The 24,081-nt window shown below is 39.6% G+C and overlaps 2 protein-coding genes across 8 annotated transcripts in view; one reads left to right on the forward strand and one right to left on the reverse strand.

The window, feature by feature from the left end:
* Positions 1-238: 238 nt before the first annotated feature.
* GPATCH11 (G-patch domain containing 11) lies at positions 239-11,209 on the reverse strand. Of its 5 annotated transcripts, none has more exons than XM_029232258.1 (10): positions 11,078-11,168; positions 8,255-8,370; positions 7,343-7,414; positions 6,198-6,424; positions 5,324-5,365; positions 4,426-4,546; positions 4,214-4,304; positions 2,106-2,222; positions 1,119-1,200; positions 239-406 (listed from the first exon to the last, which is right to left on the reverse strand). In XM_029232258.1, exons 3-10 carry the CDS (start codon positions 7,399-7,401, stop codon positions 351-353), a joined length of 795 nt encoding a protein of 264 aa, XP_029088091.1. In that variant the 5' UTR covers positions 7,402-7,414; positions 8,255-8,370; positions 11,078-11,168; the 3' UTR covers positions 239-350. The 5 variants fall into 5 exon arrangements, with proteins under 5 accessions (XP_029088091.1, XP_029088089.1, XP_029088090.1 ...); XM_029232256.1 differs by having other exon boundaries at positions 8,241-8,370; positions 11,078-11,164; XM_029232257.1 differs by lacking the exon at positions 8,255-8,370 and having other exon boundaries at positions 11,078-11,209.
* Positions 11,210-11,283: 74 nt separating this feature from the next.
* Positions 11,284-24,081, forward strand: part of HEATR5B (HEAT repeat containing 5B) — an 86,240-nt gene continuing 73,442 nt past the window's right edge. Inside the window, exons 1-5 of one of the 3 annotated variants that reach the window (XM_029231980.1) lie at positions 11,284-11,378; positions 12,254-12,401; positions 15,778-15,989; positions 19,476-19,584; positions 21,147-21,296. In XM_029231980.1, coding sequence (XP_029087813.1) covers positions 12,276-12,401; positions 15,778-15,989; positions 19,476-19,584; positions 21,147-21,296 — 597 coding nt within the window. In that variant the 5' untranslated portion in view covers positions 11,284-11,378; positions 12,254-12,275. Of the gene's footprint in view, positions 11,379-12,253; positions 12,402-15,777; positions 15,990-19,475; positions 19,585-21,146; positions 21,297-24,081 lie in introns of those variants that run through there. The other 2 variants (XM_029231984.1, XM_029231981.1) reach the window with 2 other exon arrangements.

Genomic DNA, 24,081 nt, shown 5'->3' on the forward strand with positions numbered 1-24,081 from the left:
AATAAAGCTGATATTTTGATCTCTAACTCCTGTGTCTTATTTCTCAATTTGTTCCAAAGTGAATAAGAGAGTTGGTGTCCTTAAATCCCATAAACGTCACAACAGAGTCATAAATTGTAATTGCCCATGTCTATGATACTTGTATTCTAAAATGGCTTTCCATTATGTTTTTGAAGCCAGTGAACAATTATATTCTAAAGTACAAAGTACTTCTAATGTATAAAAACAATGAAACATATAAAGGCCCTCTTTCTTTACTGGTATCAAAAATTTGGAAATTCTAACTGCTCAACTGTCTATCTTTAGGAAACAATAACATTTGCCAAGCTTCTACTTTATTGAGAATAATCTTAGTCATGATCTGCAGAAGTTGGTCCTGGGCAATTTGAAGACAGGTCTTCTTTATCTGTAATTTATGTGAGGAAAAGGAACAATTAATACAAATTGCATAGTATACCATTCTAGAAAATTATTTCAACATGACATGTATTTTGTAGCTGTGTTTGCTTCTTACTCTGCTAAACAAACCAGGAAAAGATACAACAATAACCCAAAATTCTTCACCTCTCATGTATAAAGTCCTTAAATTCAAGTTAGCAAAGCTGACTTGGGCAAGTGTGTTCGAAGAGAAAGCAGTTGTGTCTGTTAAGACATTTGACACATTTTAAACCACTTCTTTCCTTACAATGAAAAAACAATGGAGTGGATTTCAACATTCTGATTTTTATGGTTCAGGGATAGTATTCTACCTAAATACAAAAAAATTAGTTCTAAAAATTTACTATATTTTTCAGGTAGCTGAAGAGTCATGAAAAATAAAGCATGAAAAAAATTCAACATCCTCCAGTGATTAAAAACTCTATTTCTTTTGAAATAGAAGACTGAAAAATTCCCTTCTGCACATTCAGTTTCTGAAAAGTTAAAAGCACCTTTAATCAACCCTCAATTATTTCTCTGTCCACTATTTTTTTAAAGCATTCATCCAACATGGCCATTTGGAGGGAATAAAAAAATTTCCATTGTCTATGGGAAATGTGACTTTCATAAAAAATCAAAGCTAAAATCAATGTTTTGTGTTTGTACTCAATATTTTTAAAAAGTATAAAGTATCTTCTTACCTTCATAGGCTGTTCCACACCAAATACAATACAGATGTTCTTCTCGTAAATAACTAGTCAATATTTGTAATTTTTCCAGTACCTAGATATAGGATACAAGCATATTAATAGTTCACATTGAACAGAATCTTGGTTTTCGGGTCTCTCAGATCACGCTGAATTACCCTAAGGCCCTAAATCTTCTACTACACACTCAACCAGTTAGGAGAGGTGTCAAGGGCAGAATATATTAGAACATGTCCCAGTTTACCAGTTACCCTATTTTCACATCTGTCAGACACAACAGAGACCCCTTGTTAACATTTCAACAATAGATCTTGGCTGGCTCTATTAGAATAAGCATCCTTTAAAGACCCCTTCTACTTTCAACAAATCTGGGTGAAACTGTCTCTACCACTAAAGTTCTCATCAATGGTCTCCCAGTTAAGTGGAACATATGGTTTTCAAATTGTGAACGTCTCCTACATACTCTTTTATACAAAGTAACCATAGAAATGTGTATTCTTTTCTTGAATAATCTCTACTTCCTTTGAATTGTGTTTTTTTGCTTTGTTTTGTTTGTGGGTGGGGGAGGGAGGTACTCAGAATCACTTCCAGGAGTTCAGCAGGAAACAAGGTAGAAATTAACATAAATTACATTTGCGGCTAATCCATCATCCAAACTAAAACTGAGGTGAGAGGGTAGACTGAAGCTAACGGGGAAAATTATATTAAGTTTTGCTCTGGGGTTCATGAAATAAACCTGTAATGCAGTGGTTCTCAAGGGGTGATTTTTTCCCCTCAGGGGAAAATGTAGTAATGTCTGAAGACATTTTCCGTTGTCACAAGGGGGAAGTGCAATGGACATCTGGTGGGTGGAGGCCACAGATGCTCTCAGATATCTCACAATGCACAGAACGCCCCCGACAACAAACAACTGCCCAGTTCAAAATGTTAATCGTGCCAAGGCTGAGACAGCCGGGTTACGGAACTGGTCCCAACACATACACTTAAGTCTTCACTCTTATATTCATCTTCATCTTGTTCTTTTTCTTCCTCTTCCTCTTCTTCAGTTTCCTCTTCAAGCCTCAACCAGTACCATGCCTCCCTGGGAACCTGAATATTCTGAAAATGTAGAATTATTCCCAATTAAACACAGCTAAACATAACTCTATCACAAGTATGCTCCTGTCAACATGAATTCATTCTCTCAAATATTTACTGAGTGCTGCTTTAAGAGTAAAGCACTATGCACTATGGGGATGCAAAACCCAGTTAGAATACTGCCTCCCAGTTGCTGACAATCTAGTAGGGAAAAGAAGCTATGGGTATAAGTAGCTTAATGGGTATAAAATGATACATATCTGTGAGGAAATCTTAAGTATCACGACACATATTCAAAATAATGTCCTATGGAAATAGAGAAAAGAGAGATTGCTTCCAGCAATCTATTTACATATGAAGGGAATTTTACAAACATTTTTGAGACTTTTGTTTTTAATTGAAGGAAACATTCCTTTTTAAAAAAAATTTATTTATTTTTTTGGCTGCATTGGGTCTTCGTTGCTGCGAGTGGGCTTTCTCTAGTTGGGGCGAGCGGGGGCTACTCTTCATTGCGGTGCGAGCGCTTCTCACTGCGGTGGCTTCTCTTGTTGATGAGCACGGGCTCTAGGCACGCAGGCTTCAGTAGTTGTGGCTCACAGGCTCTAGAGCACAGGCTTAGTAATTGTGGCGCACGGGCTTAGTTGCTCTGCAGCATGTGGAATCTTCCTGGACCAGGGATTGAACCCATGTCCCCTGCAATGGCAGGCAGATTCTTAATCATTGCACTACCATGGAAGTCCCCATTTTTGAGACTTTTATTTATTTATTTTTAAAATAAATTTATTTATTTTGGTTGCGTTGGGTCTTCGTTGCTGCGGGCGGGCTTTCTCTAGTTGCGGCGAGCAGGGGTACTCTTCATTGTGGTGCGCGGGCTTCTCATTGCGGTGGCTTCTCTTTGTTGTGGAGCACGGGCCCTAGAGCGTGCAGGCTTCAGTAGTTGTAGCACACAGGTTCAGGGGGTGTGGCTCATGGGCTGTAGAGCACAGGCTCAGTAGTTGTGGCTCGCAGGCTTAGTTGCTCTGCGGCATGTTGGTCTTCCCAGACCAGGGCTCGAACCCGTGCCCCCTGCATTGGCAGGTGGATTCTTAACCACTGTGCCACCAAGGAAGCCCCCCATTTTTATCTACCTATCTATCTATCTATTTATTTATTTATGGCTGTGTTGGGTCTTTGTTGCTGCAGGCGGGCTTTCTCTAGTGGCGAGCGGGGCTACTCTTCATTGCGGTGCGCGGGCGCGCGGGCTTCTCATTGCGATGGCTTCTCTTTGTTGTGGAGCACGGGCCCTAGAGCGTGCAGGCTTCAGTAGTTGTAGCACACAGGTTCAGGGGGTGTGGCTCATGGGCTGTAGAGCACAGGCTCAGTAGTTGTGGAGCACGGGCTTAGTTGCTCTGCGGCATGTGGGATCTTCCCGGACCAGGGCTCGAACCCGTGTCCCCTGCATTGGCAGGTGGATTCTTAACCACTGCACCACCAGGGAAGTCCAAAGCCCTCCATTTTTGAGACTTTAAATGCAGTTATTTTATTTTGATGGTAATTGAACCATCAAAATAAAAAAGAAATGAAATCAAATCAAAAATTGAATTTTAAGAACCATTCAAATCTGAAATAGATAGTAGTCTACCATGATTTTACTAGTTAGAGACACATATGGTATTGGATATGGACTGAAAATAGGCTATTCTGGTTAACCGAATATCCTGGTGAACAGAATTTCCACACATAATAGTCCTGAGTAATCAATATTCAAATAAGTGGAGAACAGTTAAGTGTAAAAATGGTAATTTACCCTTGGAGGATAATTCAGACTACTCAGGTTCCTGCAGAGAACAAGTCATTATTATGAGTATCAGTTATCATAGATTAATAATGCATGTTAAATGAAAGCTTTAGTGGGTAGATACACCAGGCTTGGAGTTCTCTCTTTCTCTCTCTCTTTTTAACAATAAAAATACACAGCAAATCACACTGGGTGCCAAAACACTTATCAAACTGCAAGCAGGTAAAAGGCTTACCTTCTGAGTATCCAACTGTTGACAGGCTCTCTGGCTTCTTCTAAGATCTCCTTCTAGCTTCATTTCATCTTGCTTATTTTTAAGTCGCATTCTGATTCAAAGAAAAATATAGTACACTAGAGGTCTGTGCTCTCTTCATCCATTTTATATGTCCAAGTACCAGAAAACATACCACAATAAAGAAAAGGTGAAACTATAAACAGCTAAAATACCGAAACTGTTCTGCAGCTCTTTCTTCAACTTCTTTTTTCATGTGAATCTTTCTTCTGTAGCTTTCCAATTTTTCCTCTGCTTTCCGTTTTAGTAATGCCTCATGACCAATGCCACTTTTTCCTGCTCAAACAGGAAACACTGATGAGAAATGTACTGACTTTATATTTCAAAACATGACAACTTAAAATTTCTTTTTCTGGCCACACATTGTGGCTTGTGGGTTCCTAGTTCCCCAACCAGGGATTGAACCCGAGCCCTAGGCAGTGAAAGTGCCAAGTCCTAACTGTTGGACTGCCAGGGAATTCCCTAAATACTTACAGATTAAATGCAATTCTAATTTGAGTACAGTCACTCAAAATCATTTGATAAGAAGGATGGGAGAAAACACTAGAGATGTTTTTTAACCCAAACACATAATTTGATTTTTACAAAGATCATTGGTCTGATCTAATAAGATGGTAATACTATACACATTTTTTTCAAATTGGGAAAACAGTATCAACTGTCATACTTACATGTAAATATGCTGAACAAATAAAGTATATATTTTTTCTCTTTAATTTGTCCAAAGTATTAAGAAAAACATTTAGTGGATACATCTGTCTCAGGATACTTTTAGGACACTCAGTGGACAAAAATAGCTTTGTGTTGTTAATGGTTACAACACTTTTTCCCCTATTTTTATGATTAAAATTTTATTTTATACTGACTAAAACTTACTTGTATTTTTAGTTTAAAAGGTCTAGAAATTTAACTAAGAAACATTTTACTGAGGGTGTCTTATGATAAGAACTGTAATAGTACCACCATAAAAAAGTATTTATTAAGCAAATATATGTGCTAAATTTAAGTGTAAGTTGTTATTACTGGTAAATAGCCTCAAAAATAATTACATACCTGTTTTGACATTAAGAGGAATTGGTTCAACAATACCGTCTCCTAAAAAAAAAAAATAGAGAACAAAACACAAACTACTTTAGAAATTCTTCCTCAAACTACAGGTAGGTGCAGTATGCAACTTTACAGTGTTCTATACTTATCCCCTTCAGTTTCAATGATACTCAAAACTGTAACTGAACATCAATACTCTACAATCAACTACCACCCTTGCCTTCAAATACTTAGTCCTCGATAAGGCTGATCCACAGCCTGCAACGCCACCTCAAGGTAGGAAGGATTTTAAGAAGTGAAAACACTGATAGATATCCAGGAGGGTGGGAGCCACAAGAGAGAGCAAAGCCTTGCGAGGTGAAGGTCAAAGCAATGACAATAAAGGAGAGAAGAGGAGAAAAACAGCTTACAGAAGCTACTATATGTATATGGCCTCTATCTCTTAATAAGCAATCTCATTCCTAAAAGAGAGGTGAGAACTGAGCTTCTCCAGCTGAGGGGTCACTCAGGCAGCTGCCACAGGTACAGAGCAAGCAGGGCAGAGTCCTGCCATCATCTTCGATGTTGCTTCACTGTCCTTTGGGCCACTGTACTTCTTAACCCTTCTCTTGTCACCATTCTTAGCTGCTGCCTCCATTGTAAGCCTCGTCCATCCCACTTGTTAGCGCCTTTGAGGCCGAGCTGGGCAGATAAGCAGCTCTTGATGGCACATGTCTAAAGTGGATGTGGGAAGATGGAAGTTCTCCATAAGCTTGCCAGCAACAATAAGAGCCTAGGAAGCTTAAGTTGTTTCAATTTCTGTGTAGAGGGACAGAGATTAAAGAGTCATCACTGGTACTCATCAATAAATTACAGCTGTTTATTTCTGGCTGTGACTCACCACTTTTGCCGAGGGCCTGACCACTTTTATATCCCATCTTCTGGAGCAAAGCAAACCCTTTGTTTTCACAGCCTAGTGCATTCTTCAGTCCAATGTCACGTCTCTCTTGTTCTTCTTCTTTTAAACTCTTCCGCTTATTTTTCAAATTAGCTTCCTGTTGCTTTTCTTCTTTTCGATGGGCTTCTCGGATTTGCCTCAGCATTGGCAAGCCTGGTCTGATATCTTCTCTGAAGAATGAGGGAAAAGGTTATTTTGGACCAGTACATGGAAGTTTCTCATAGCTTTGCCACTTACTCACTTGACACTACTTAATATTTCAGTGCTACCTCTAGGAGCATCTTTGTTAGAACATAACCAATGTCCTTTGAGAATGGCTCTGTTAGTTAAAATGATGAAGGCTGGTACCATATTGTAAGAAACTAAAAGTACAGAGTTGAAGAAATTAGAAATAGTAGGTTCAGACTAATTTTTCTAAGAGGTTGGCTATAATAAAAAGCAAAGCTGGACAGCAGGTATTAAGAGGCAATGAGATGAAATGAAGTAAAACAGTAAATATCCTTGGAAGAGGGGAATAAAAAGAATCAAGGGCAGGAAAAAAACACCTAGCATTAAAAAGGAAGAAGAGATTTCTAGTATCTTTGTACTATAGACATGTAGGAAGTATTTCCATGAAGCAATAAGACTAACTTCCAACCTCACCTTTAAAATCAGCGGCATTGCTTAGGGCTTCCCTTGTGGCACAGTGGTTGGGAGTCCGCCTGCCAATGCAGGAGACATGGGTTTGAGCCCTGGTCCGGTTGGATCCCACATGCCACGGAGCAACTGGGCCTGTGCACCACAGCTGCTGGGCCTGCGCTCTGGAGCTTGCATGCCACAACTACTGAACCCCGCTCACCTGGAGCCCGTGCTCCGAAACGGGAGAGGCCACAGCAGTGAGAGGCCCACAAACTGCGGCGAGTAGTGGCCCCTGCTTACTGCAGCTGGAAGGGGGCTGCTCAGCAGCGAAGACCCAACACAGTCAAAAATAAATAAATTAAATAAATAAATTTATAAAAAGTAAAAATATATAAAATCAATGGCATTGCTGAAAAATCTCCACTAATGTCTTACACATATCATTTCATGAGGTGTGCATATTTACTTACTGGACATTAATGAAGGAATCAGACATATAGTCCTCCTCTTCTGCCATTTTCAGCTTCATATGGCAAAACCATCTACAAATCAAATAGGATAAAGTAACGATTACTAATTTTCAGTTTACCAAAATGGAAATAAACCTGTATGCATTCCCAGCCATGACCTTTCTCTAGAGTTCTACTCCATATTCAAGTGTCCTTTTGACATCCTTCTGGGCGGAGCTCTCAAACTCAATAATCCAAACAACTCATTCTCTTCCCCCTCCCAAGACCTCCTTCATCCCTGTATTTCCAAATTAACGTCACCACTATCTCCCCCTTCCTGACCTCTCATAAACCTCTGTCAACTCTTCCTCCGTATTATCCCCCATAGGCATTTTTTCCTATAGTTGTGACCACTGCTTTCGTTCAGGCATTTTTTTCTCACCTGAACTATTACAACTGCTCCCTAATTGGTCTCATTGCCTTTGGCCTCTCCTCCTCCAACCCATCCTCTAGAACCTCTCCAGAGTGGTTTTTTAAAAACATGTCAGGGCATGTTACTTGCCAGTTTCAAATCCTTCGTAAACTTTACCCTGTGGGCAGTGGAGGAACCATCATTTTCACATGGTAGCCAGAGAGATCCTTCATAATCTGACCTCTGACTCTCCTCTAGGACTCATTAGTCACGCCACATGGTCTCTCTCATTGCCCTCTGAACACACCACAGGCAGTTCCCTCCTCCTAAGCCTAGGCTACCCTCCTTCACAAAAGCCTGTCCTGACCACTTCAGGCCTCTCTCCACAGCACTTTATGTTCAAGCTCTTCATTTGTAACTTGATATAGTTAACACTTCACTTATGTGGAAACACTTCTGAGGACAGTTTCTATCCAAAGTAGTTAAAATCATGTAATTATAAAGTACACTTCAAACTTTACTGTGTATATGAATTGCCCTGGAATCTTCTTAAAATGCGGTCTGATTCTGAGCTGGAGCTTGAGGTCCTGCATTTCTAACAGGCGCCCAGGTGCTGTCAATGCTGCTGGTCCAGTTCCTGGATACAAAAGCGGAGTCACTTGTTGCACTGCACACATGCTGTTTTGGCCTGCTCACCATCCTTCCCTTTGGAAACCCGGCCCTCTGCCCTCCTTGTGGTTCTAGTGGAGGGTGGCAATCTTAGTACCATATACTCTCTTGGGCACAAGATGGCCAGTTATAGTATCTTATGTCCTAGCAAAGGCGAGGGGATGACCTAAACAGGGCAAGTAAGCATCTCTTTTCCTAATGATACGAATATATGGATCGCAGGGAAAAGAAGCTCTCTTTGTTGGGGTTTCTAAACTGGAAGTATGTGAAGCTGGGCTGTGGATGGCCATCCTCTTGGCCATTCGAAGAGATTCTGTTCTGCAGAATGAAGCCAGATAGAGACAGATAAAGGCAATGAGTCTCCAACCCTAGTTCTCAAGGCCCTGATTCCTGCAGCTCTTTCTTTAATGCTATGACCTACCATTCTTCCCAGCTACATAGGCTGATAAGTTTCCTCATTATTTAAGCTTGTTTGAACAGGCCGTTCTGTCAACTGTAACCAAGAGTCTGGACAATTACATTGGATGAAAACAGTATTACTGTACTGGTTTTTATATTTTTAATGTATATCTTCCCAACTAGGCTGTAAACCATAAAGATAAGTCCCCTGTATACCCACTGCCTACCACTGTGTCCTAAACATCATAAATCCTCAGTGTTTAGCTATGATGAGGATAAGAAGGGTCTTTAATTATATTTCTGATTTTGTAGTAATGGAATACTTTCTTCCTGTGTCGCCATGTCTTCTTTTTTTAAAATCTTCTTGTAAATCTATCAATACAGAAAACTGCATAAAATAAATGTGTAGCTTAGTGCATTTTTATGAGGCAAACACTCTTGTAACCATGTGGTAGCCTCCAAGATGGCCCCCAGTGATTTTTACCTCTTGGTTTTCAACATCCTTCCACAGTGAACGGGTTGACTTATGTAACCAACAGAATACTGAATAAATGGTGGAGTGTGACTTCTTGGTCACAAAAGACACTACAGCTCTTAGATCACTCTAACTCTGAAGTTAGTTAGATCACTCCCTCTGAAGGAAGTCAGCTGTTATATAGTAAGGATATTTAAGCAGATCTATGGAGAAGTCCACACAGGAGGAACTGAGGCCTCCTGTTGACAACCAGCACAAACTTGGGAGTGACATGAGTGAGTCACCTTGGAAATGGATCCTCCAGCCCCAGTCAAGCCTTCAGATGCTCACTGTGGGCTGGCATCTTCCTTACAACTTCTTTTTTTAATTTTAATTTTTTGATTATTTATTACTTTTTGGCCGCGTGGTGCGGCATGTGGGAGCTTAGTTCCCCAAGCAGGGATCGAACCCACGCCCCCTGCACTGGAAGCACGGAGTCTTAACCACTGGACCACCAGGGAAGTCCCCATTACAACTTCTTAAATTCCAGGCTAAGTTAAACCACTAACAAATTCCTGACCCACAGAAACTGTGAGATAATAAATGATTATAGTTATTTCAAGTTGCTAAACTTTAGAATAATTTGTTCTACAGCAAAAGATAATAGAAATCATCACCCATATCAGCAGATAGAACCTTGTCAGCCCCCCAGAAGCCCTCCCTGTCCCCTACCCTATCACACCCCTTCCAGTCACTTCCTTTTCCTTATGGTTTCATCACCCACACATGCATCCTTAAACATTACAGCTTAGTTTTGCCTAATTTTCCTTTTATTATAATACAATAAGTTAAAAGTATGTAAGATTATATCCAGCATTTGTGGTAATTCACCCACTGTCTCTAAACCTCAGATTCTTCATTTGTAATAATAGTATTTTTATACATAATGATCTAGCACCTACCGAGTGTATCAAACATTTTTATCCCCTTTAATTACCATTAACAACTCTGTAAGGTACGGACAGTTAGTCCTGCTTTAATTAAGACTCAGTATGGCTAAATGACTTGCTCAACACCACAAAAAATCCAGGTCTCAGAGCTCTTTCTACTGCAAATAGGATTCGATTATTTTTAAGGGAACTACTTAGCTCTAAAGTGCTATGCAGAGGGGTTACAGGTTTTTTAAACCCCCTTTTTATGGGTACACTATACTTTAGCATCATCTGTTCCCATAACGATAAGGATAAACTTCACAAGGCGATAATCCTGGCAGAATGACGGTGGCTTGGATCACAGTGACAGCAGTGTAAGTGGTGAGAAATGATCGGATTCTGGGTATATTCTGAAGATAGAGGTAACGGGATTTGCTGCTGGATTGGCGGCGGTGTGGGAAAGATCGATGTCAAGGATTACTAAAAGGCTTTTGGTCTGAATACCTGGAAGAATGGAGTTACCAGTTTTTGAGAGCGGTTAGACTGTAGCATCAGGTTTTGTTTTTGTTTTGTTTTTTGGCAGATAGTGGACAGGGAGGTGGCAATAAGAGTGCTGCTTCACATGTACTGAGAGTCCCATTACACATCCAAGTGGAGAGATGGCCTAAGTAGTTGGATGTACAGTAGAAAGGTGACAAGAAGCGCGTCAGACCCAAACACTCCTCTCAGGGGCCGCTGATCCCTTCCCTGTCGCGCCCCTCCCAGGTGCAAGCGTGCCACAGACGCGACCACTCACGGGTGGGAATATTGGTGATGGTGTGATGGGTAGTCACAGCCAGTGCACAAATCACCGCCCTTCATCATTTCACCAGGCGCCCACAGCTCCTTACCTGGCAGCTGTACTCTCCCCAGGCCAGCTCGCGAAAGCTAGCGCTGCGCAGACGCTCACCAACCTGCGCGGGACCTCTGGGCCTTCGCTCCCACCTGAGCTTCCGCGGCCAGTGTCAATTGGAAACCGGAGGCAGGCGGGGCCAGGCGGACGTGGTTAAGTGCGCTTGCGCAGGATCAGCCTTCCGCGCACGCGCTCTCCTCGCGCTTCCGGCTGGCAGAAGTGTGGGAGGCGGGGCATCCAGGTCCCTTGGCGGCTTCTAGACACCGAGCTCAGCTCGTCTACCCTTGCTAGACTAGGAGGTAAGGCCGACCCGTCCGCCGCCGTAGCGTGCACATTGACACACACACGCACGCACACACACACACGCACACACACCAAGGCCCCCACTAGGTTGTCAGAGGTCTGGGGACGGAATTCGAGTTCGTAATGAACATTTGCCCTTTTCAGGCGCCGGACTTGGTTCCGAGTCGCCGCCTCCTGGGGTTGACAGACCGGGTGACCCGGCCGAGGCCTGAGACGGCCTCGGGCCCGGCGCTGCGCTGCCTTCCTCCAAATAGCCGGTTTACCCGGACCTGCAGTGCGCGCGGCCTCTGCCAGCTGCGTTCCTGGACCGCCCGGCGTTGTAGCTGAATCTTCGGCCGCGGGGACCTGGCCTCCCGCCGCCACTTCATCCCCGTAGGAAGACTCTTGGAGCCTTCCAGTGTGGGATCTGTCTGCTGGGACGTTTTGACCTCCTCCTGGGGCAGGTGCAGCAGGGGAAGCGGAAGGGTGCTGTGCACCGAGCAGTGGAAGAGGAAAAAGGAGGATGGGTTGTCAGGCCCGGCTGGTGTTTGATCTCGGTGCTTCAGTTTTCCCGTTTATGGAATGGGTTAATGACGTGTTTTGCTAGGCATTTTCCTTCTGGAATAATGCCTTATTTGCAATATTTATCTTAATTTTCCTTTGAACCCATTATTCATTCTTCCTCACCAAGCATGACTTCCCTTTGTTTTTGTTTGCACCCGTATCCTTTAAAATTAGGTTCTCAGGTTTTGCCTCAAGGAAGTTATGTAAGTTTCCTCCAAATGAAATGAGAAGTAAAGCCTTATTTTTCATTTCTTAGTGATTACATTTGTTAAGTTTGACTTTTAATATTAACAAGTTCTTACAAGTATTTTAAAATTGTTTATTTAAGGTGTGAAATTAAAACTTCAGTAATGGAGTTAGCCCACAGTTTATTGCTGAATGAAGATGCTTTGGCTCAAATCACTGAAGCGAAGAGACCAGTTTTTATCTTTGAATGGTTGCGATTTCTTGATAAAGTCTTGGTTGCTGCCAACAAGGTATGGTATTACTTTTTTTCTAGCTGGGTTAACATATATAAAGACTATTATGTGTACATGATTTGTAAGAAAACACATTATGTTTTGGAGGTTGTGGGTTATTTGTGGAACTTGAGAATATTACACTGTACTGTAGTAAGAATTTGTCTGTCCTTTTCTATTCTGTGGCAAAACCCAAACCTCGTTTAAATCCAGCTTATTGCCTGGATAGAGACTTCATGTTTCTACCTGGACATCTGAATGTGAGTGGAGAAAAACATGATTATATGACTGCTGTCACTTCTTTTTTTTAAATAAATTTATTTTTAATCTTTATTTTTGGTTGCGTTGGGTCTTGCACGGGCTTCTCATTGCAGTGGCTTCTCTTGTTGCAGAGCACGGGCTCTAGGTGCACGGGCTTCAGTAGTTGTGGCACTTGGGCTCAGTAGTTGTGGCTCGCGGGCTCTAGAGCACAGGCTCAGTAGTTGTGGCACACGGGCTTAGTTGCTCCGCGGCATGTGGGGTCTTCCCGGACCAGGGCTTGAACCCGTGTCCCCTGCATTGGTAGGCAGATTCTTAACCACTATGCCACCAGGGAAGCCCTGACTGCTGTCACTTTAAATTCATTATCTCCAACATCAAGTGGTCCCTCAGTGCTGTGTAGCAATTCCAATATTTTCACTTGTCTCTCTGAAGAGTTAATAATAGGCTTTTCTTTCTTTTTCCTTCTTCCTTCACAATCTTTTCACCCAAGTTACTTTTCGTTATTTGTGTGTTTATTTTCTGTCTTTAAAATTAGATGCTGTCTTTAAAATTAGATGCTTTCCTCAAACATCTGAGGAAAATTTGGCTGTCTGCTCAAATTTTAGAGTGAGTAGTAAAAGTTTTCTGGTCAGGGTGAAGTGTGCTTCACCATAGACTAGTCCAATTCTTTGAGGAACCCCTTTAGGTTTTTCTGAGCTAGTCATTCCCTATAAGAGACTTTTTTACTCTAGTGTCCTAGGGTACATGACTAGCTGGCTAGGTTCTAGGATTTGGGGGAGAAGGCTGGGGACTTCAACATTCAGTGTCTAAACTTTTACTTAATCCCCCTGTTTTCAGTGCAGTTTTCCCAGCCCACAGTTGTGCCCGAGCTCACTAAGTTCAGGATGGAGGAGAGAGATGTGGGAGTCTTACAGCTTCTTAAATAGACTCTCAACCATTCCTTCCATTTCTAGGCACAACTTTACTGTCTCTTCCATAAGCATTTGGGGCCTCAAAACAAGAGCAGCAACGAACAAACATGAGCTTTTCAGGGGTCCTCTGTTGGAAGTTGGGGCTCTTCTTAACTTTCCATATTGGGGATACCTGGCTTCTATATTTTGCATTGATTCTTTTTCTGTTTTCTTTGCCCTTTTATATTGGTGCTTTTTTTTTTTGGTTGCCCTTTAGTATACTTTTAGTTTCTGGAGAGACAGAGCTAATGCATGGATTCATTTACAGTCTTTAACTAGAAGTTTCTATTTTCTCTTAAACCCACTCCAGCTGGTTATTTGTTGCCTCCATTACTCTGAAACAGGTCTTGTATTGCCCAAACCAACAGTCAGTATTCTGTTTTAATGGAGCCGTCAGCAGCTTTTGACATAGCTGATCCTCTATCTTAAGGCACAAAATATCTTTTTTTGTTGTGAAATTGAAAAATACAAAAGAGTATGTAAAAAGTATATCCAAATTATGAAGCATAATAATATGAACATCTGTACACCCTTCACCCAAATTAAAAAATAAATTGTTATCATTACTGTTGATGCACAGTTGGTGTGAAGTTTCTCCTATTTGTGGTTCCCAAGACACTATTTGCTTTTAATTCTACTCCTGCTTCACTAGTTACTCTCATTCTCTTTTGCTGGCTCTTTCTCAGTCCTGGGCACTTTTTTTATTTTTATTTTTTAAAAAAACCCCATCTTAATCCTTCAGTGATATCATCTAATCTCATGATTTTTACTGCCATCTATGTAGTAATGATTCCCGGATATCCAACTAGCTACTCCACCTCTTTCTCTTGAATATCTAAACAGCATCTCAAAGTTAACATATTTAAAACTAAGTTCTTGATTTCACTGTCTCAAACCTATCCTTTCCCCAGTACTTTCTATCTCAGGAAATGACCGTATAATCCTTCTGGTTGCTCAGGTCATAAATCTTAGAGCCATTCTTCACTTCCTTCTTTTTCTCAAACTCCACATCATATTTATCAGCAAATCATATTGGTTCTCTCCCCTAAATATATCCAGAGTTCGGTTACTTCGCATTACTTCCATTGTTACCACCCTCATTTCTTGTCGGATTATTGCCACAACTTCTTAAGTGCTCACCGTGCTTCCAGCCATGTACCTTGTAGAGTATCCTGAGCTCAATAGTCAGAAAGACCCTGTTAAAGCATTTAATCGTGTCCCTCCTCTGCCTCAGACTCTCACTGAGAATAAAATACAAAGTTCTTACAATGGTGTGTGAGGCATTGCATGACCTGCTCCCTTCTATCATTCTGACTTCATCTCCTGCTACTTCCTCTGTCTTATTTTGCTCCAGCCACACTGGCTTCTTGCTGTCCTCAAGCATGCTGAGTATGCCCCCACCTCAAGGCCCTTGTACTTGTTCCCTGCCTGGAATGTTCTTCTCCCAGATATCTGCATAACTCACATCTTCACTGCTTTTCAGAGATGCCTTTTTCTTACTAATCTGTATAAAACAGGAAGAACTCACAGTATTCATTTGTTTATTTGGTAAACTCTGTTTCTCCCCATTAGAATGTAAACTTCATGAGGGCAGAGACTGTCTATTGTAATCACTCTTGCATTTGCACCCCAGTACCTAGAATAGTGCATGGCATATAAGTGTACAGTAAGTATTTCTTTAATGGATGGATGAATTCCCAGCATTGATTACGAGTAGATCTGAATATTTCTTCTGTTGCCTAGAGCTCTTCAGAGTTTCTTTTGGTTTCCTTTACTGACCTATAACTTTATGAACTACTGACTTTGCTTTTTACAGGGGACCCTAGCTGAGTTCTAAGATGTCAATTGTCCATACACCCAATATTTTACATCCTTTGACTGACTGTTGGTTTTAATTTTTAATAAGTCAGCATGGAAACTTTTTGGATATAGTCACTTTTATTGGCAGCTAACTTTGTGGAATTGGAGGAGAATGAGGAGAATATTTAATCTAGGAAAGAACGGTTCATTTTTTTACTGAACTCTTCCTTATCTTGAAAATTCTCATTTATGGTTTTATACCTAATGTAATATAGATTTTAATTATTAGAGTGCCTTAACTGTTAAGTATTTTTAAATTTTCACTAAAAGGTAACAAAATTATGTATAAGAAAAAAACTGATGATCTTTATTTTTTATAACAGACTGATGTAAAGGAAAAACAGAAAAAACTTGTTGAACAATTAACTGGATTAATAAGTAGTTCACCTGGACCACCTACGCGAAAATTGTTAGCTAAAAATCTTGCAGCCCTTTATAGCATTGGAGATACTTTCACTGTTTTTCAAACACTTGATAAATGTAATGACATTATCAGAAATAAAGATGACACTGCAGCCTACTTACCAACAAAACTGTAAGTACTTACTTTGAGATTGACCTTTGAAACTTGTTTTTTCAGAGTAATTTATCTTAATAAGGGCCTGCTGATCATAAAGACTCCTGTGTAGATGGAACCTGAGATATGCTGCTGACAATAAAAGCTCTAAGTAGGTCTGGGAAAGGGGTTCTATTTCAACATGTGCTCCATTGCCCCTGGGACTTTTAGCAAACTACAGAGAATTGGTATGATGTCAGCAATTTGCACAGGGGTTTTTGGTAATTTTGGGAGGAGATAATATTCTTGGCTGGGATGGAAAGAAAAGTAAAGATTTTCTAGGTGATGAGATTGAGGCAGGAATGGGCAAACTATAGCCCACAGGCCAAATCCAACTTGCCACCTATTTTGTAAATGAAGTTTATTAGAATACAGACATGCTCCTTCATTTAGGCGGTGGCTGCTTTCACGCTTAAATGGCAGAACTGAGTACCTGAGACAGAGACCATTTTGCCTGCAAGTTTGCTGACTCCTAAATTAAGAGCTTGACCCAATTTCAAGCCCATACCTGTGGCCTGGGTCAAGGGCAGACATTTTGAGAGCAAGTTTTGAGGATAATGGTGTAGGGACGCATACTGTGAAACAGTCAAATAAGAAAATCAGGAGTTATTATAGTAGTGAGGAGTGTTGTGGGCGGGAAAGTAACGCCTGAATAAACTTAGCTGTGGTGTGACGGGAGAGCAGTGTCAACAAAGCCTTCTCAAAGAAGCATCAGCCAAAGAAGATCAACCATCCAGGAAGGAAATTTGGAAATGAGCCAAGTAAGGGGTTAAGATGGGAAAAGGGGAAAATGGATGTGACAGGTCATGGACTGGCAAATTTTATGGAAAAGGCCAGATAGTAAATAGTTTTGGCTTTATGGGGTATCATCTCTGTTGCAACTACCCAACTCTGCCATAGCTGGTATGTAAATAAATGAGTACAGCTGCGTACCAATAAAACTATTTACAACAACAGGTGGCAGGCTGGATGATGGGCCAGATTTGGCCTGCAGGCTGTGGTTTGCTAACCTATTTTCTAGACAAAGGAAACTGATAATTGGAAACAAGTGGCTTATTTATACCTTATATACAGTGCTTACAGAAAGATACAAACTAGTGGGGGGAATAAGTTGAGGGGAAAATGATGAGTCCAATTCTGGGCATGCTGAATCTGGAGTCCAAGTGGGAATATCCAAGTGACAGTGTGTAGTAAGCAGTTGGAAATCCTGGTCTGGATTTCAGAGACCTGAGCTGAGAATGTCATTTTGGTGAGTAGAGAATGAAGATTTTAGAGTAGGCTGAACCCTTTAGTATGGATAAAGTTACCTAGGAAGAATATTATAATACTGTGTGAGAAGAGAAGATAGCAAGGATACAACTTTAGAACACCAACATTCAAGGATCCAGGGCCAGTATAATAGCTTAGAGGAAATGGAGAAGTTATTCTGAACCCAGACATTGATTTTTAGGTCTGTTTTCAACTTCATAGATATGTTGTGATTAAGTTTTGTGTTGTTTGGGATAGATGTAGCTCTCAAAAGTATTAGAAGAGATTAGAGTGTATTAGTGTTTTCCAGTTTATTTTGGAGTTTGAAGCTATGTTAATAGTTTTGTGATTTAGTTCTCTGCCACTTGGCAAATCCACACGTAATTTTATAGTTCTGGCTAAGTAGACTTTATTACATATTATTCATACGTATTTCCAGTGGTTTCATGGGTTCTATTTAGGAATTCACTAATATATTCTGGCATGTGACCTCAGTCATTTTTAGCTTTGTTATCAGCCTATAGGGTATTGAGAAAAGCATGGGATTTGGAGTCAAAGAAGTGAAGGTCGATTCTCTGATTCTACTGTTAATTGCTTGTACGATAGTAAACTATATTTAATCTCTCTCAGCCTCAGAGTAACTTGCTCAGGACACATAGCTATTGTGTGACAGGTTCTAGGATTTAGGTACAGATGTGCCAGACTCCAGAGGATACACCTTTATGCCCAGCTCCTGCTGCTAAGCTAAGCTCAGAGCTATTCACTTATTTACTGTTTACATGAGTGATGGTAGGGTGATTTCCCTACCATGGGAAGAGATGGGCTGCTGTTACATTTCTTCTTCTATGTTGTCAGGTGTTCTGTTAAACCCATTTAGATTAAATTTTACAAGTAATTGCTTATTATTATTTATATATTAAGAGGCAGACACTGTGAGCAATACAAAAATGTATAACCTTCTCTGTTTCTGGACTTTACATTTCCGTTGGCAGGGCAGGATAAGATATAGACATATAAAATGGTCAAGTTGCAACACAGGAAACGATATAATTTTGTCAGAATGAGTGGTTGACATTTTACGTATAATGAGAGAAGAGAGGGATCATTGTGGATGGACATAATTTAGAAAGTCCTCAAAAGGAAAGGTTGGGTTTCTTTCCAAAGGATGGGTATGAGTTGTTATGTAAATATATGTTTATTCTCTTATTTTCCTAACAAGAATACAATTTGATTTTCCATAGTATCTGTTACAATTATACAGAATAAACAAGGTATTCTTTTTTTAAAATTTTTTAAATTGAAATATAGTTGATTAATGATATTGTGTTAGTTTCAGGTATACAGCAAAGTGAGTCAGCTTTATATGTATATATAGTTTTCAGATTATCTTCCATTATAGGTTATTACAATATATTGAATATAGTTCCCTGTGCTGTACAGTAAATCCTTGTTGCTTATCTATTTTATGTATAGTAGTTTGTATCTGCTAATCCCATACTCCTAATTTATCCCCCTCCCCCCTTTTCTCCCTTTGGTAACCATAAGTTTGTTTTCTGTGTCTGTGAGTCTGTTTCTGTTTTGTCTATTGGGTTCATTTGTATTATTTTTTAGATTCCATATATAAGTAATATCATATAATATTTATCTTTGTCTGACTTACTTCACTTAGTATGATATTCTCTAGGTTCATCCATGTTATTGCAAATGGCAATATTGCATTCTTTTTTATAGATGAGTAGTATTCCATTGTATATTTACACCACATCTTCTTAAACCAGTCATCTGTTGATGGGCACTTAGGTTGTTTCCATGTCTTGGCCATTATAAATAGTGCTGCTACGAACATTGGGTGCCTCTGTCTTTTCGAGTTAGAGTTTTCATCTTTTCAGGATATATGCCCAGGAGTGGGATTGCTGGATCATATGGTAGCTATATTTTTAGTTTTTTAAGGAACCTCCATACTGTTTTCCATAGTGGCTGCACCAGTTTACATTCCCACCAACAGTGTAGGAAGGTTCCCTTTTCTCCACACCATCTCCAGCATTTATTATTTGTAGACTTTTTGATGATAGCCAAGAATCAACAAGGTGTTCTTGAAAATTAAGGATTTGTGGCCAAAAGTGTCCTGCACAAATACAAATTGATTTCTGAAAATAAGAAAAATATTATAAAATTATTAATCTGAACAGTGACTGGTGAAAATGTCACTTCTTACAGGGCTGCAGTGGCTTGTGTTGGAGCATTTTATGAAAAAATGGGGAGAATGTTAGGCAGTGCATTTCCAGAAACAGTAAATAATCTTTTGAAATCTCTGAAAAGTGCAGAGGTAAGTTTTACAACAAATATTATTTAAATGTTTTGCTTGTGGTGGGAGTTAGATGTTAGTTAAAAATATATGTTGCCTTTTTTCTGTCAGTGTAGTACTTATATTGCTTAGCAAGAGGGTAATTTAAAATTATTACTTGCAAAAAAATATTACTTGCCCCTTGTTTTAATGTACCTTACCTCATATTTCAGGGAGAAGGGAAAGAATGCTTTACCTTGACAAAGAATAGGTTTATGTGTTATTTTATTTAGCCCTAGGAATATTTTTGTACTGCCATATTATTTTTTGTGCCATAGCTAATGTATTAGTTTCCTATGGCTGCCATAATTACCACAGACTGGGTGGCTTAAAATAACAGAAATTTATTGTCTCACAATTCTGGAAGCTAGAAGTCTGAAATCAAGGTATCAGCAGGGATAGCTCTTGGGAATAGTCCTTCCAAGCCTTCTTAGCTTCTGGTTGTTGCTGACCGTCCTTGGCTTTGGTGGTATTCCTTGGTTTGCGGATGTATCTCTCCAATTTCTGTCTCCATTGTCATATGGTGTTCTCCTTATGCATCTGTGTTTTGTGTCCAAATTCTTCTATTATAAGGATACCGGTCTATTATAAGGATACCAAATTCTTCTATTATAAGGATTAGGGTCCACCCTAATATAGTATGACCTCATCTTTATTTGATTTCATCTGCAAAGACCTTATTTCCAAATAAAGTCATGTTCACAGGTAACAGGGCATAGGACTTGAACTCATCTTTTGGCGGGACAGTATTCAATCCACAGCAACTAATATGAAGTAAAAATAGTTCTGTTTTGTCATGTCAGTTTGGTATTACTTCTGAAAATTCCTTGTTCATTTGGGGTTAACTAAAAATAGACCAAGCACTGGTCTCATAGTCTAATTCTTTGTCTAGGAAAGCTAAAGATTTCTTGGACAACACCTCTTCTGGGAACTGTCTATTAATTTATTAAGCAAGAATTGAGGACATATTCTCAGGCATTAGGCATATAAAGATGAATAAGATCTACTCCCTGACCTCAAAGAGCTTACAGTCTAGTGAAAGAAATCTGTGTTTGAATAAGTATACTATCAGAAATATGAATCAAGCACACTAAGAGTATAAAAACAAGAGTTCAGAGTAGTCTCAAGAAATTGATAGTTTGGAGTATATCTGTGAGAAAGTTTTTAAAATGTGTTGGATGTTTTCTTCCTCTTTTAGATGGTTTGTATTCTTAAGTACTTTTTACTTAACTTTTCACATTCTGAAAGCTTGGATCCTTGAGGTATTATATTGAAGCTTTTGAATTTGTCATGTTGTCATTATTTGCACTTCAACAGATCATGGAAACATAAGAATATGTTTACTTATTGTAACCTAATTTCTCAAATAATTATTTTGTTGAAGTTAATAATTATTTTTACCTTTCAGGGACGTTCTAAAATACTTTTTTATTTTTCATTACTTAACTGTTTACCTTTAGAGGTAAGACCATTAGGCCCAGAGAACTTTGGTCTTTTGGTATGTTCTTATTTAAACATAGAATTTGCTTTATGTTCTTTTCTAGTCTCAAGGGCGAAGTGAAATCTTAATGAGTCTACAGAAAGTTCTAAATGGACTGGGTGGTGCAGCAGCTTCCTGTCATCGTGATATTTATAAGAATGCCAGGTCTCTCTTAACTGACAGGTCAATGGCTGTTCGATGTGCAGTTGCCAAGGTTAGTACTCGGCTGTTTATAATGTTGCTCCTTATCCTGCTTGCTCTGAAACAGTCAATGATTTTTTTTTTTTCTTTGAAAGTTTCAAAATAAGGTGGCATGATTTTGGTTCCCATGGATTAGTTTCATTTCATTTTCTAGAATTATATATAAAATGGAATCAGGTGGTATGTGCTTTTTTTTTTCTTTTTGCCTGGCTTCTTTTAAACAGCATAATTCTTTTGAGATTTCTCAGTGTTGTTACATGTATCAATAGTTCATTCCTTTTTATTGCTGAGTAGTATTTCATTGTATGGCTGTGCCACAATTGGTGGATTCCTTCGCCTGTTATGGACATTTGTGTTGCTTCCAGTTTTGGATATTACAAAAAAAGCTGCTGTGAACATCTGTGTACTAGTTTTTGTTATCAACACATGCTTTCCTTTCACTTGGGTAAATACCTAGGAGTGGAATGGCTGGATCATATTTTAGATTTACATTTAATTTTTGGAGAAATTGCCACTGTTTTCCAAAGTACTGTGAGATTTCCTCATTCTCCATGTCTCACCAACATTTGGTATTGCCAGCCTTTTCAATTTTAGCCATTCTTATAGATATGTACAGGTATCTCATTGTGGCTTTAATTCGCATTTCCAGACTAATGATGATCATATTTTTAGGTGCTTATTTACCATCCATATCTTCTTTGATGAAGAGTCTATTCAAAATTTTTGTGCATTGTTTTATTGAGTTATTTGTTCTCTTATTATAGAGTTTTTTTAACATCTTTATTAGAGTATAATTGCTTTACAATGGTGTGTTAGTTTCTGCTTTATAACAAAGTGAATCAGTTATACATATACATATGTCCGCATATCTCTTCCCTCTTGTGTCTCCCTCCCTCCCACCCTCCCTATCCCACCCCTCTAGGTGGTCACAAAGCACCGAGCAGATCTCCCTGTGCTATGTGGCTGCTTTCCACTAGGTATCTATTTTATGTTTGGTGGTGTATATATGTCCATGCCACTCTCTCACTTTGTCCCAGGTTACCCTTCCCCCTCCCCATATCCTCAAGTCCATTCTCTAGTAGGTCTGCGTCTTTATTCCCATCTTGCCCCTAGGTTCTTCATGACTTTTTTTTTTTTTTTTAGATTCCATGTATATGTGTTAGCATACGGTATTTGTTTTTCTCCTTCTGACTTACTTCACTCTGTATGATAGACTCTAGGTCCATCCACCTCACTACAAATAACTCAATTTCATTTCTTTTTATGGCTGAGTAATATTCCATTGTATATATGTGCCACAGTCAGAATGGCCATCATCAAAAAATCTACAAACAATAAATGCTGGAGAGGGTGTGGAGAAAAGGGAACCCTCTTGCACTGTTGGTGGGAATGTAAATTGATACAGCCACTATGGAGAACAGTATGGAGGTTCCTTAAAAAACTAAAAATAGAACTACCATATGACCCAGCAATCCCATTACTGGGCATATACCCTGAGAAAACCATAATTCAAAAAGAGTCATGTACCAAAATGTTCATTGCACCTCTATTTACAATAGCCAGGACATGGAAGCAACCTAAATGTCCATCAGCAGATGAATGGGGGCTTCCCTGGTGGTGCAGTGGTTAAGAATCCGCCTGCCAATGCGGGGGACATGGGTTCGAGCCCTGGTCCAGGAGGATCCCACGTGCCGCGGAGCAACTAAGCCCGTGCGCCACAACTCCTGAAGCCCGTGCGCCTAGAGCCAGTGCTCCACAACGAGAGAAACCACTGTAATGAGAAGCCCGCTCACGGCAACGAAGAGTGGCCCTGCTCGCCGAAGCTGGAGAGAGCCCACGCGCAGCAACGAAGACCCAACACAGCCAAAAATATATATATAAAAAATAAATTTAAAATTAAAAAACAAAAACAAAACCCAAAAAAACCCAGATGAATGGATAAAGAAGATGTGGCACACATATTATAGAGTTTTGAGTCTACTTTGTAGGTTCTTTATTTCTGTATCAGATATGTGATTTGCAAATATTTTCTCCCACTCTGTGGTCTGTCTTTTCATTCCCTAAATAGTGCCTTTCTAAGAAGAGAAGTTTTGAATTTTGTCAAAGTCCAATTTATCAGTTTTTCTTATATTAATTGTGCTTTTAGTATTGTATCTAAGAAAGCTTTTCCTAGCCCATACTTTCTCCTATGTTTCCTAGTTTTATAGTTTTACACTTGGATGTATGATCCATTTTGAGTTAATTTTTGTATATAGTGTGAGGTATGAATTGAAGATTTTTTGTTTTGGTTTGGTTTTTGCACATGGATATTCACTTGTTCTAGCACCATGTTGAAAAGACTCTTCACTAAATTGCCTTTGCACCTTTGTTGAAAATCAGTTGTCCGTATAAATGTGGATCTAGTTTTGGAATCTCTATTCTGTTTCATTGATCTGTTTGTCTATCTTGATGTCAATAACACTTTCTTGATTACTGTACCTTTATAATGTCTTAAAATCAGGTAGTGTTAGCCCTCCAACTTTTTCTTTTTCAAAATAGTTTTGGCTATTCTAGGTCCTTGGCATTTCCATATAAATTTTAACTTGTCCATTTCTACAAAAATAACATGCTGAGATTTTTATTCAGGTTGCATTGAATCTATAGATCAATTTGGGGATAGTTGACAGCTTAACAGTATTAAGTCCAACTCATGAATGCAATATCTCTATCTCTCATTCATTTAGGTCTTCTTTGATTACTCTTAGCAACATTTTGTGGTTTTCAAATGCACAGATCTTGCACCTCTTTTGTCAGATTTA

The sequence above is a fragment of the Monodon monoceros genome, unplaced genomic scaffold, assembly GCF_005190385.1.
Source record: "Monodon monoceros isolate NGI ecotype Baffin Bay Population unplaced genomic scaffold, NGI_Narwhal_1 Super_Scaffold_19, whole genome shotgun sequence".
Taxonomy (NCBI): domain Eukaryota; kingdom Metazoa; phylum Chordata; class Mammalia; order Artiodactyla; family Monodontidae; genus Monodon; species Monodon monoceros.

What these genes read in the sequence shown, in the direction of transcription:
- GPATCH11 (XM_029232255.1), bottom strand. Translation starts at nt 8,410, where the DNA reads ATGTGTGCAGTGCAACAAGTGACTCCGCTTTTGTATCCAGGAACTGGA. An exon ending in TACACAGTAAAGTTTGAAGT is followed by an intron (nt 7,415 to 8,240) that starts GTACTTTATAAT and finishes TTTGATTTGTAG; the next exon opens with ATGGTTTTGCCATATGAAGC. An exon ending in GTGTGGAACAGCCTATGAAG is followed by an intron (nt 407 to 1,118) that starts GTAAGAAGATAC and finishes CATAAATTACAG; the next exon opens with ATAAAGAAGACCTGTCTTCA.